Source organism: Chinchilla lanigera, unplaced genomic scaffold (genome assembly GCF_000276665.1).
Source record: "Chinchilla lanigera isolate Chin_1 unplaced genomic scaffold, ChiLan1.0 scaffold00018, whole genome shotgun sequence".
In the NCBI taxonomy this organism is placed as follows: domain Eukaryota; kingdom Metazoa; phylum Chordata; class Mammalia; order Rodentia; family Chinchillidae; genus Chinchilla; species Chinchilla lanigera.
This window is the reverse complement of record NW_004955419.1, coordinates 6,047,039-6,060,395: the sequence shown is the minus strand read 5'-3', so window position 1 is coordinate 6,060,395 and position 13,357 is coordinate 6,047,039. Positions and strand designations below refer to the sequence as shown.

Below are 13,357 nucleotides of genomic sequence, written 5' to 3'. Positions count from 1 at the left end.
CCTTACTGCTCTCTGCCATTCCGCCTGGATGACATTATTTATTTATCAGGTATTTGTTGAGCACCTATAGCAGGCATGGTTCTAGACACTGGGGATATAGCAGTGTACAAGATAATGTAACTGCTCTTTTGGCTCACGTACATTTTAGAGGGGAGGGAGTCCATGGGCAAGTTAACAATTCATGGTAAGAATGTGGGGTGTGATACAGTGAAAGGAGGGGAGGATTTGGAGATCTAGGTAGGACAACCAGAGGTTGCCTAGTTTCTAATGAGAACATTATGAGTACTCTTTATTCTTCTGAACGTAATATCTTTTCTCTTGAATTCTTTAGAGATTTTCTTATACCTGGCTTTCCACAATCATATTAAAACCCGTGTGTGTGTGTACGTGTGTGTGTGGTGTGTGGTATGTCTGTGTGTGGTATGTGTGTGGGGATCCTACTTGTGGTTTCTTAAGCTTCATAGAGTGTGAGTTTATAGATTTTATCAAATTTGGAAAATTTTGGCCACTATTTATTCAAATATTTTTCTGTGTTTTACTTATCAAGTCTGTTCTGGGGCTCCAGCTGCACATTAGGTCACCTGATATTTTATCATAGTTCTTTTCTCCTTTGTCATTTTTTTTCTCTCTGTTTTGGGTGGATTCTGTTGCTATGTCTCAAAGTTCATTGATGATTTCTTCTTGAGAGTTGAGTTTCCTGTTAATCTCATCCAGTGAGTATCTCATTCCAGAGAATGTATTTTCTTCTCTAAAAATTCCACTTAGCTATTTTTAACAGGTTCCATTTCTCTCGTCATCAAGCTAATATTTCCCTTAAAATTTGGTACATAGTCACAATAGCTATTTTAACACCCTTTTCCTACTAGTTTCATCATTACTAACACTTGGAATCTACGGAGCAATTTTCCCCATTGGTATAGGTTAACTTTTCTTGCTTTGGGGAATGTTTAGTGATTTTTAATTGGATGCTGGACATTGTGATATTACAATGCTAAGTGTCTGGATTTTGCCAGCCTTTAATGTGTTGGGCTTTGTTTTGTTATCAGTTATTTGCAATTATCTATTTCAGTCCTGTTGTTGAAGACTGACAAAGCTGGATGGCAACCAGGAAGGATCAGTCCTACTCATTGAGGCTGAACGTCTCTGGAGTCTCCACTGAGTGTCCCCGTAACATACAAAGATTGTACTCTGGCTGCTTAGTGCTTGAACACTTCCATGCCCTGTGTAGGCTCTGGGTGTCATTGAGCTGACTGACACTCCATACACACCTGGCCTAGCACCAGCAAAGATGCACAGGAATCTCATGCAGATTTCAGGAGTTCTTTTCTTACTTAGCACTTTGCTTTCCAGGTTCCTACCCCACAACTTCTAGCTACTTTAGCCTTCCCAAACTTTGATCTCCATCTCCTCTCTTCACTGAGGTCACCAGATTGTGTAGGTCCCCCTCACTGTCCTACATTCATGACATTGCCTCCAGACAGAAAAGTGAGGCAACCATAAGACTCACCTTGGTCACCTGCTTTCTCAGGGGCCACTGTGCTAAGCCATTATTCATTGTCCCAAAGCTAAATATTTACTTCATATCCATACAAACAATTATACTTCTGGTCATTTAGTTGTTTGCAGAGGACGGTTAATTTCAGTCTTTGTTGTTTATCATGACTAGAAGCAAACGTCTCAGAAAGTGACATAGGAATGAGGACTGAACAGAGTGACAGAATAAGCCCTTTTTGAAGAGCTGTGGAAGAGCATTCCAAGCAGAGGAAATAACCAGAACAAAGGCCACTCCTGAATGACAGCAAAGAGAAAGCAGGAGGGAGAATGGTAGGAAATGAGGTCAGACAGAAGCACAAAGGACGGATCATGTAGCATCTTGTAGACCATGATAAGGAGCTGGGATTTTAAGTGCAATGAAAAAGCCATTGTGGGTTTGAGCAGGGGAAGTCACTTGATCCAACTTATATTTTTCAAGGATCTCTTTGGCTGCAGTCAGAAAAAAATAGCTCCAGGCAGAGAGTGAGTAGAAAGAGTGATGCCAATTAGGAGGTTGTCCTAGTAGTTCAACTGCAAGGTGACAGCTACCAAGACTGTGGTGGGAACAATGGAACTGGTTAAAAGTGATTACATCTGGAACGTACTTTCGAGCATATTTTAAGGGTTGGGTATGGATGGGAAGTAGGAAAGTGGGAAACAGAAGAAGTAAGGAAGAGCCAGGTTTTCCCTCTAAGGGATTAAATATTGTCCATTTACTGAAATGGGAAAGAGTCAAGGGTGAGATTTGGATGTGGTACAAGTTGATGCCCACTAGCTCTCTCAGTAGAAAATTCAAGTGGGTCCCGGGATGTACCAGCCTGGAGTTCAAGGAGATGTCAAGATTGGAGATACAAATCTAGGATTCAGAGGTAGGTAACTAGTTCTTAAAGTCATGGGGCTAGATGAGATCATGTAGGGGGTGATGGTAGCTGAGAGGATAAATTTCCAAAGATTGAGCCCCAGAAATCTCAAACACTGACAGGTCCAGAGGAGGAGGCTAGGAAACAGCAGCCAATGAGGCAGGAAGGAAGCCAGCAGAGTATGGTGTCCCTCACCTTCTGCTTGGCAAATTCTTGTGTTCCACTTGAGCGTCCCCGCCTCTGGGAAGCCTTCAGGCAGGAGCCAATTCTGTCTTTCATGTGTGCTCCCAGCATCGCGTGTCCCTCTGACAGCACTGCTTACAAGGAACTATGATTCTCATGCGTCTGTTTGCCACTACTAAACTGAATATGCCTTAGGGGTGGGGGCTTTGCCTTATTTGTAGCCACATGTCCCACAGCTGCTCAGGACTGTCTCACTGGAGCCCAGGGAATGTGTTAGAGTCCAAAGGAAGATAAAAGTTCAAATAAGAGAAGCAGTTAAGGAAAGATCTACAGAGAAGGCGGGACATGAGTAGCACATTGGAAGACACAGAATCTCAAAAAACAGTGAGAAGAAGAAAGAAGATTCAGGTTGGCCAGGACAGAAGGGAACAGAAGGGAGGGACTGGGAAAGCACTGATGTTCTCCGAGAGAGGAATCCGATATGTTTGTAGGAGTGAGGGCTCAGGTGGGGAACAGGAACATTAGACTAGGGCTTGTCTGGGAGGTGACAGACGCCAGGCTAAGGACTTGGAACTCCAGTGTTCCAGTTAAGTTTAAAAAGTGAATATTGCACGATTTCCTATAACTTCAAACCTCATAGGTTTGAGAACAATTGTCATGAAAATAATCCTAAAAACTATCATTTATTATGTTAACAGTTCCATATAGCTTTCTTTTTTTTTTTTTTTTTTCTTTTTTTTTTGTTTTTTTCTGGTACCGGGAATTGAACTCACGATGTCGCGCTTGCCAGACAGGGGCTGTGCCGCTGAGCTAAATCCCCAGCCCCTAGCTTTCTCTTAATTTGAGTTTACAGCAGCTCTCAGAGGTAGTTACAAGTAATCCCTCTATTTACAGGCAAAAAAACAAACTCTAAGAAGTTAACTTGCAGAACTCACCAGCTAGAGTTGTTGGAAGAGGGGCGCTGGAGTGGCTCAAACACAGGGTGTTAAGAACAAAACGAAGCCCTTGACCACTACCCTGCTCCTTGGCCTCCCCGCTGTGCGATGCCTGGGCTGCAGGGTAAGGACGAAGTCACAGGAGCAGAGAGGAGACGGGGGAATATCTTAGGACTCAGGAAAGGCATCTGCTTCAGACATCTAAGGGAAAGGGCCACAGCCAAGGACAGAATTAGACACACAGGCAGGAGGAAGATCCAGACCACGCCATGGAATGGGAAAGAATGTTCTTGAAAGATGAGCTGAAAACCTTTCCTCTGTGTGCGTATTTCTGCCATGTGAATCATCCAGACCCAGATAAACCTTGCTGTTTAAGCTGGGGTCGCACCGCTGCCCCCACAAGGATGGGTGTGAGGATATGCTTTGCTGGCACTGCCTGGACAATGACAGGGCACAGGCTGGGATGATAGGGCAGCCCTGCTCCCAGGCAACAGATTACAGGAAGCCTGCCCACAGTCTGAGCAGTGCCCAAGTAGTTATTGTGGCTATGACTGGCAAGGGGTCACAGTCACATGTTTACGATGAATGTAATTTTGTTGGCTACAGCTTGTGTTCTGGAATGCCGCCTCTGGCCCGGCCCAGGCTACAAGAAAAAGGTGCTACACAACGATTTATTGTGTCAGGGTAGCGCATTCTAGTTTGCAAAGCCCTTTGTAATCTTGATCTCATTCCAGTTGGACAGCAACCCTGTCAGGTAGGTGAGGAAACCGAGGCAGAGACAAGTTAAGTGACTGATACAAGATCACACAGCAAATTGATGGCCAAACTGTAGCACGGCACTAAACCTTTGTGTTCCAAGTCAGTGCAGGGATCTGAAACTCCACGAACAACTGAGAAGAAAAAAGCAAGAGAGGACTCCAAGGAGAGAAAGATGTTTTCCCTCAGTGTCACTGTGCATCTGAAATGTGTGGTAAAACAAATCGCAACTTCTACAACTTTATACCTGATCAAAGCGTTTTCACTACATTGCTTCGTCCTACAAAGGCAGATAGGGAAGTTAGTGTAGGTGGTTTACAGAGAGAGAAACAGCGGTGCAGAGTGGTGAAGAAACCCTTCCAAGGTCACATAGCTGGAAAGAGCGTTGCATCTGGACTTGCATTCCTCCTGGAAGCATTTAGTGTGGTCAAGCAGTGGAAAATGGTCACAAGGCTGTGGTTCCAGTTGCTAGGGATGCTCAGTCCAAACCAGCAGCTCCCTGTCTGTCTGCCCTCCAGTTCCCACACTGTGAGCCCCAGGTTCCACCCTGACGGTTGCCCCTTGCAGCTTGTCCACAGCAAGCCACGCAGCAAAACAACCACCCTTGTCCTCCCCACTGCCACGCTGACCATGCCCGGGCGCTGTTGCTTAGCCATTCCTGCCAGGGCCCACATGATAATCCTGGAATAGCTGTCACTGTCAAACAGATGTGACCACACAGTCCCCTGGGATGACCCCTGGACATGTCCACAGTACAACTGTCTCCTTTGCCCTCCCTTTTTGGTAGCATGCGTCAGGATTTGTTTTCTCCGGTTCAAGTTTAAGTTCTGCTCACTTACCCTTTCTACCATCTGAGCTGGACATCCTGCCGAGAAAATAAAGCCTGGGGCCCAAGGGCTCAGGGAAAGATCTCTGGACAATGATCCCACCACCCTGATCCTGATCACTACCTAAATCCCCCTCCAAAGGCTTCAGGAGGCCCTCCTGAGTGGTACCCAGCCCTCAAGCACCTCTCTGGGCTAAGAGCTGCACTTGAGGCCTGGCTCCACCTCCTGGTGAATAAATACTCCCTCTATGAAACATTTCCCATACCCCCTCTTCTCACTTCTTGTCCCACGCTGCCTGTAACTGTCCCACCATAGGCTGGAAACACTCAGACATCACCCAGCAGAAGAACTGATCAATGAATCACACATATTTATGACAGGATACACAAGGGTGCAAGCATATGAGCACCCACGGCCCCATCTGGATGGGTGAGCCTGTGAAACATTGTGTGAGGTACAAAAGAAGGTGTCAGAAGATGACACTTTTTAAAACTCAAAACCGGGCAAAACAAGACAACATATCACCTGGGAGTATATTTATACTTAATAAAACTATTTTTGAAAAATAAAACAATGGTAAACGTAAAGTTTAGGATATTGCTTACATGGGTGGGCATACAGAAATAGGATGGAGGGAACTAATTAGAGACGTAGGATTGGGAGATGGATCTGGACGATCATTTTGTTCTGTTTTATGGCTCACAGGTAGGAAGTGTTATTCTTCTTATAATCTATACCTATCAACTGCTACAGAACAATATTGCGGTTAGGTGGAGAGGATCTAAGAGTTGCCCTTCTTGTCTGCTCTTCCCTGTTCTGATTTTCCTGGTGGCAGGACAGCATGTGTCTAGCATGTGTCTACTGGGGATCTGACTTCTGTGTCCCCTGCCTGGCCACCCTGACATCCTCGACCCGGAAGATGTTTTACCTTCGTTCTCCGTTCCTTTGCCTCCCTCACTGCTGAAGACAATTGTTGCCGAAGTTCTCAGCCATTTGCTTAGCGATCACCATGGATAGCTTCAGCACTGCTCTTATTCAGCATTTCGGCAGCATTCGATGTAGCTGGCCCTGCTGCGCCTTCCCTGAGGACCCCCTCCTGGGTGCTTTCAGCAATCCCCCCAGCTCCCCTTCTATATCACACATACCACTTTGGGGCGTCTCTGCTGCTCCCCCTCCTCTGTCCTTTAGTTAAATGGCGGTCCTCTCTGGCCTGTTCTCATCCTACAGATTTCCATGGCTTCAGTCAGCACCTGAACACGGATGAGTTCCCAACTCGCTCTCCAGCCCAAACCTCTGTCCTGAGTGCCAGCCAAATACACATCCACTTGTCACCTCAACCTCTCCACCCGGGTGCCAAGTAGCCTCTTCGAGTCCAAACCTGCCCTTCCCCCACCAGCCTGGTCTCCTTCCAATGGCCTCTATATATGCATTCAAGTCTCCAAGCCTCCTGCAAGTCAGCCTTCTTCCACACCACTTTCACCTCTCTCCTGCTCCAGTCCCGGCCAGTCACAAGTCCAGCCATTCCTCCTCCTCAGGCGGCACTCACATCTGTCCATTCTCCTGATCTCTTCCAGACCTTTCTAGTCAAAGCCAGCATCCTGCACTGGCTGAATGAAAGGCACTGTCTCACTAGGTATCGCTGAGTGCCCAGCCTTGCTGCAATCCATCCTCCTCCCTGTGGACACTCTGTTCTTTAGAACATGCAAATCTTAATGCAGTCTGTCCCCTGCTTGACACCCTCTGGGGATCCCCAGTTCCCTCAGCCTCCTCCACCTCACCCTCCTGAGTCTCTCTCCACCTCTCTGCCTCCAACTGCACCCTCCAATCATGACGAACCCTCTCAGTGCCTCAAACACGCCCCGATTGCCTGTGACCTCCAGGGCTGAACCTCACACCTGCCACTGCCTACAACACGTGCCATCTCTTTCTTCCCTTGTCATCTCACCTGCCCCACCTGTTACCTCAGGCTCCAGTCTAACTGCCACTTCTTCCAGGAAGACTTTGCCGCCTGCTCCACTGCTGCCCAAAGAATGTTAGATTGTTCCACCAACTCATAGCACCCACTGCGCTTCCTAGTCCACCCTAGCACCATCGCACTCTGTAATCGTTGCTTTTTAAAAGATTTATCTCCCATGGTGCATCAGCCAGCAGGGACCTGACCTATGGTCTCACAGGCACTTAGGACAATGTCTGATCCCTACTAAGCTGGTAGGAAAAATTGTTGAATAAATGGATGGCATTCTGTTTTACATATGCCATATCATTGAACACATAAAAGAATCCTTTCAGACAGGTACTTTTAGTCTTATTTTACAGATAACAGCAAGGAAGTAACTTGCTCCCAATCACACAGCTAATAAATAGAAAGATAAAAGATGGGCCCAGGTTTGAACACCAAAGCCCACACCAGCCACCACCCTGTCCCCACCTCTTGCCATCCCATCCCCATCTCTCACCCCATATAAAGTCAGAGGGCTCCCTTACAGGCCTGGCCAAGGCTGCGACTCCAACGGCAGCTACCAATGGTTACCTGGAAGCAGGTGGGTCCCGGCCTCCCTGTGGGGATGTCTGACTGGTAGAACACTTTGAGCTCTGGAGTCAGGGCGATGACAGTCTTAATCACCAAAGAGATGATGTCAGACCAGACCTTCTTGATGTCAACACCTTTGGAAGACAGCCTACAAAGAATGCTGGAAAACGTCCTTTTGCTGCCTGTGCTAGCATTGTCTGAATGGACAAAGTTGCTGCTGTGAATATTCAGTGAATAGTTGGTTAAGTGCATGAAGACACGGTGTAGATTTTGGGGACTGGGCTCCTGATATGGCTCGGTACAAAATCTAGAAAGTCCATCTTTGGCTATGTAAATCTCTAAGGGGTCTAAGGACTTGAGCAAGACATACAGACGAATATCAAACTTGAGCTTGTCGATGAGGAGAGGTTTGCAGATGTATTCCTGGACCACTGCTGGCCTGCTCTGGAGGGTCCCAGCCAACCGGATGTCACTGGGATCTTTAATGAGGTAGATTCCGTCACCCTGACAACCACCATCAGGTTTCACAATAAAAGTGGGCTTCCAGGAGGGGTCACCATCTTTCACCATTTGAACCTAGGAAGGGGGAAAAGAATGATTAGTGTGCTACTCTTCTCCTCTGAGGTTCCCCAACACAGTAGGACCTAGGCAAACATCTGGTGGACGAGTAGATGCCTGTCTACCAGTTACTTGCTGGGCATCTTCCATGCAGATGACACTGTATGAGGTTCTAAGATAGTGACATAAGAACTGCTTTCTATTTGTGCTCCAGAGGAAAATGAAGAGCACACTGGATTGACAGCCACAAGCCTTGAGTTCAAATCTTGTTTCTTCAATTATTAGCTAAACTCTTGAAAAAGCCATGTAACTAATTAACAATGGTGGTAGTCTATTTGTGAGTGCCTACTATGTGCTAGGTATTTTACTAGGCATTTTATATAAATTGTCTCACCTAACTCTCTCAGAAAACCGTGTTCCCTCTTCACAATAGAGGACATGAAGAGGGTGCAGCTGGTGTGAGACTTGGGTTCAAACTCTGGTCCCTCCACTTACTATTCAACCTCAGGCAAGTTACTTAAGTTACCTGTGCCTTCCTCACCTGTCAAACAGGATTCAGGTTGTTCTGATGAGTCAGTGAGAAAACACCTGCAACAGACTAGGCACACAGAACCTGACATACACAAAACAACCAGAAGCCGAGCTACTGCTGTCTTATTGCCAAGTCATTTGCCAGATAACTCAGAGGCAGAACTGGGCTTGAAATTTAGATGGACGACTCCACAGCATTTGTACCTTTCTTCATACCACCAAGTCTTAGTTTTAAGATAAGGATATAAAATCCCACCCTTAATAGGTCCTTACAAAGTTGAAATAAACTAAAACGTGCAGAGGGCCAAGCAATACCTAGCACACAGAAAAGGTGAGATTTATCACTTACATCCATTATTAAGCTTGTCTAGCAACCTGGCTAATCCTTCAGTCTCTTGACATCTTTTTGAAACTGAAGTCTATTAGCCACAGTATCTGCTGTCCTCTCAGCTCCAGGTCAGCAGGACACTCCCATAATTAATTACTCAGGCACTTGACTAGTCCAGATCTAGACCTGCAGTCAGGCATAACTCATATACACCCAATTTCTCCAGTGAAATGGTTTGAACGTGCCCCCTCTCCCCCGGCCTGTGTTGGAAACTTAATCTCCAAATTCCTATGTGGACAGTATTTGGAGGTGGGGCTTTAAGGACAGAATTAATTCGATGAGGTCATTGATGGCTTTATAAGAAGAGGAAGAGAGGCTCAAGCTGGTACACTTGGCTCTACCTTGCCACGTGATGCCCTCTGCCATGTTAAGATGCAGCAAGAAGGCCCTCAGCAGATGCCACCACCTTGGTATTGGACCAGCCAGTCTCTGGTCTCTAGGAAATAAATTTCTATAAGTTGTCCAATCTCAGATATTTAGTTTTACCAATAGAAAATGGGAAAAGGTTCTCCTATGGGGAATGGATATCCTGACAGGCCAAGAGGTTTTCACCAGGGGAGAGGATCCACAGGAAGTGTGAAGAAGAGGGAGTCACGTCCTCTGCAACATCCGGTGTGGAAGTCCTGCTCTGAGCTGTGACCGTGCCAGCCGAGTTGGAGATGTGCCCCAGGACCGGGCTCCCCTCGGCCTCCACCTTTGCTGTGTAAGCCTCAATCAGGACATCTGCACTCTGGGCCGTACTTATCTCTCTGACCAGCCTATATTTCTAAGTGAAGCTTTTGCCAATTCCTTGGAGACTATCAGTTATTCCGGGCTTGTAAAAGATCTTTAACAATGGAGAAACACTTAAAGCCTTAATAATGGTCCACATCAATTGTTTCCCCTTGTCAGCAGGATTCAAGAATGGAACTTCACAGGAGATCAATGCAAGGCTCCCAGGGCCTTCCACCAAGCCTCGCTTGCAACGGTGACCTTGACGTTTATGTAGTTAGTTAATATTCATCCAAAGCATTCATACACATGGCCCTTTATAGTAAATAGGAGAGGGCTGGACAACTGGCAGTTACGGCTCAGGAAGAGAAAAATGTCAACTTGGCACTGATGGGTAATTTTTCCCTCTGGAAAGCTTTTGCTATGCCAAAGATACTAACAGTTCAATACATCATCAGGAACAATATTGTCTCCTTTGAATTCAGTGTATGTGCCTTAAATAAATTAAACCCTATGGTCAATAGTCTCTGTCATTCATCGCATTACTGAATATTTCTTCTGCTCTCTGCCGGAGTAGTAACTACACATCAAGGTTATTAATACTAATAGCATCATTGAATTTTTAGAGCTGAAAAGATCTGTGGAGATCAACACCGTCCCATCCTTTCATAATTCAAAGCAGAAGTTGAGGCTTAGAGAGGTGATTTGTCTGGGGTCTTCTCGCTGGCTATTGGGGGTCAGGTGGGGGTGGTAGGATGAGAACTGAGGTCTCTGATCCCACCTTAGTTCCCTGTCTTTTTTTAAACCTTTGATAAGATTAAAGTTCTCTTTTTCTGATTGCCCTAGGAAGGACTCTCTCAGTATCTTAGACTTAATATCTCCATGTTGTTATATGAGGGGTCTGCCAGCTGAGCATGACCATCTTGAAACTAAGAAAGAAGCACCTTCCCTGCGCACACACACACCCCAAGTTACTAAAGGAAAGAGCTAAGGTGCTGGCTCTTAGAAGTCATAGATCAAAATCAAAACAGAGTGTATAGATCTAGGCCCCTGCTCCAGTCCAAGAAATTCCAAACTTAATAGATCTTGGCTAAAACCTAGACACGTGTATTTTAGAAAAAGCACCACAGGTGATTGTGCTGCATCCTCTGAGATTTACGGGATTAATGCGAGTTAAATAAAAATATAATCTGAAACCAACATCTTGAATGCAGTTCTGTGCGTTGATGTTAGCAAGTGTGTGGAAGACTAGCACTTGGGCTACAGCTGATGGTTATCTCTAGTTTTATCTAAAGTTGCTGTTGGGTGTGAAATCCATTATCTTGTAACTGTATACACAGACAGTTGAAAAGATACACAGAGGATTCATCTGGCCTATTGTAAAATTTCTGCGTCTTTTACTGCCCCCTAGTGGTCATTTAGGAAATGCCATTAAAGCTGTTTTAAATTCTAGCACTGCTTAGCAGCAAGACATTCCATCAAGATGCTAAAACGGTCTCAAAGAAACACCACTACATATGGAGTATTGTTCAGCCTTGAGAAAAAAGGAGATTCTAATAACATGCATGTACCTTGAAGACACTGTGCAAGGGAAATAAGCCAGACACAAAAAGGCAAGCACTATGTGATTCCACCTCTACAAGGTCCCTAGAGAAGTCTTGAGACAGAAAGCAGAATGGTGTTGGCCAGGAGCTGGGGCCAAGGTGAATGGAGAGCTAGTGTTTAAAGGGTACAGATTTTCAGTTTCCCAAGACAAAAAAAAAACTCTAGAGATGAGTGATGCTTGCACAATGATGCAAATGTAATTAATGCCGCTGAAGTTAACACTTAACATAGTTAAACTGGTAAATTTTGTGATGTATATTTTACCTCAAGTTTTTATTAATTTCTTAAATTAAAAAAAAAAACCTTTGGTGAGTTAGAAAAAATATTGAAGTAAAAAAAAAAAAAAAAAAAAAAAAAAAACCCTGGATATTAGTCTCAATTTAGTTGGATAATTTTGACTGTGTGACCTTGAGAAAGTCATCCAACCTTGGGGGCCTTTGTTGTACTCACCTATAAAATAAAGAGGTCACACTTAGATCTCTGGCTTTACCAGCTAACAAGTGCTGAACAATGATTTATCCTGATATCACTACAGCTGAAGGCTGTGCTACAAACACGCAAGTGGCATTAATCACACCCGAGAGGTCACACTGCGCTGCTGTGATCAGCGCACCAGTATGATCTATAAGAGCAGAGATTCAGATCAGAGATTTATGATGCATTGAGGAAGTCAGCTGGGCATTTGGGAGAAGAAGCGAGCTAAAATATTGGGAGGGAGAAATTCAGCAACTGGAATACCAAGCCACAAAACATTATTAGCAGGGAGGGAGGGGCAGGTAAAAGGACAATTTTTGAAGAAATACTGTGTTTGCAATACCAGGGATGTCAAAACCAATTAAAGCAGTCCTTTGTCATGCAGGAGGATTTGCATCCAATTGTAGTAACATAGACCCTTGGTGTCGCAGACACAGGCTGCAGATCCTACGCAAAAACAAACCTCTGGTAGACTTGCCGTAGCCCCCAGGAGGCTGAGCTGGCCGCTAGGGCAAATTCCTACTCCTGTGTTAAAGCAGCTAAGACTAAAGGTCGTGTGCACAGCTGAGGCTGGACAGAGGGCAAAGGGGTGAGGCGAAGGGCAGAGAAAGAGGTAGAATTGTGGGGCAAGAGGACGCACTGGGGCAGATAACAGGAAGCAGGAGAGAGAGCATGGTGATGCTGAGGAGACCAGCAAGAGCCAGAGAGTAGCAACAGCAGCAGCAGCAGCACAGCAGCAGCATTCATATGCTTAGAAAACACTACTTTACACCTCTTCCACTCAATCCTCACAACAATCCTATTTCACAGATAAGGAAATGGAGGCACAGAGATGCTAACATAACTTGCCAAAATTTACACAGCCAGTGACGCCTTGGAGCCTGGATTTGAATCCTGACAGTGATTTCGGAGCCAAAAGTCTAGAGTAAATGAGGGGTGAGTGTGCAGAAGGGGAAAGAAGATCAAGCTTGGGTATGAGGGAGGGCACCAGGAGGGAATCATCTGAGTATCATTTGAGGGAATTTGGACAATGCTCTGAAATGAGGGTGATTTACTGAAATGATGGTGAATTGAGAAGGAAGCAACTCAATTAGCTATGTATTACAGAAAGATCCCTCAGCTCAGAGGCTGCATAGAAAATGTGCTGGAGGAGACAGATGGTTGGGGCAGAGAGGATATGCTTGAACTGAGGCGGGTGTGGAGCTGGAGGGAGGAAAGGAGGCTTGAGAAAATTTTCCAGGTAAAGTCGACAGGACTGGGTGAGGGAGAGAGCGGCATGCAGGACACCTTCCAAACATCGAGCTCGATGGTGGTTATAGTCACAGGGCCTTCAACAGCACGAGGGAAGATTTAGGGGAGGCTGCGGGAAGATGACCAGTCAGAGAGAAGAACGAGTAAGGCACCCAGCTGGAGAAGATCTGTGGTCACCTGAAAACAGTGTGGGAGAGACCTGTGCTCATCAGACC

The 13,357-nt window shown here is 45.6% G+C and overlaps 1 protein-coding gene across 1 annotated transcript in view; it reads right to left on the bottom strand.

Annotated features, from left to right (window-relative positions):
* Ttll11 (tubulin tyrosine ligase-like family member 11) overlaps positions 1-13,357 on the bottom strand; it is a gene marked incomplete at its 5' end in the record, with an annotated part of 236,943 nt that overhangs the window by 144,947 nt on the left and 78,639 nt on the right. Inside the window, 1 exon segment of the mRNA XM_013513286.1 lies at positions 7,625-8,200. Within this exon segment, the coding sequence (XP_013368740.1) occupies positions 7,625-8,200 (576 nt within the window).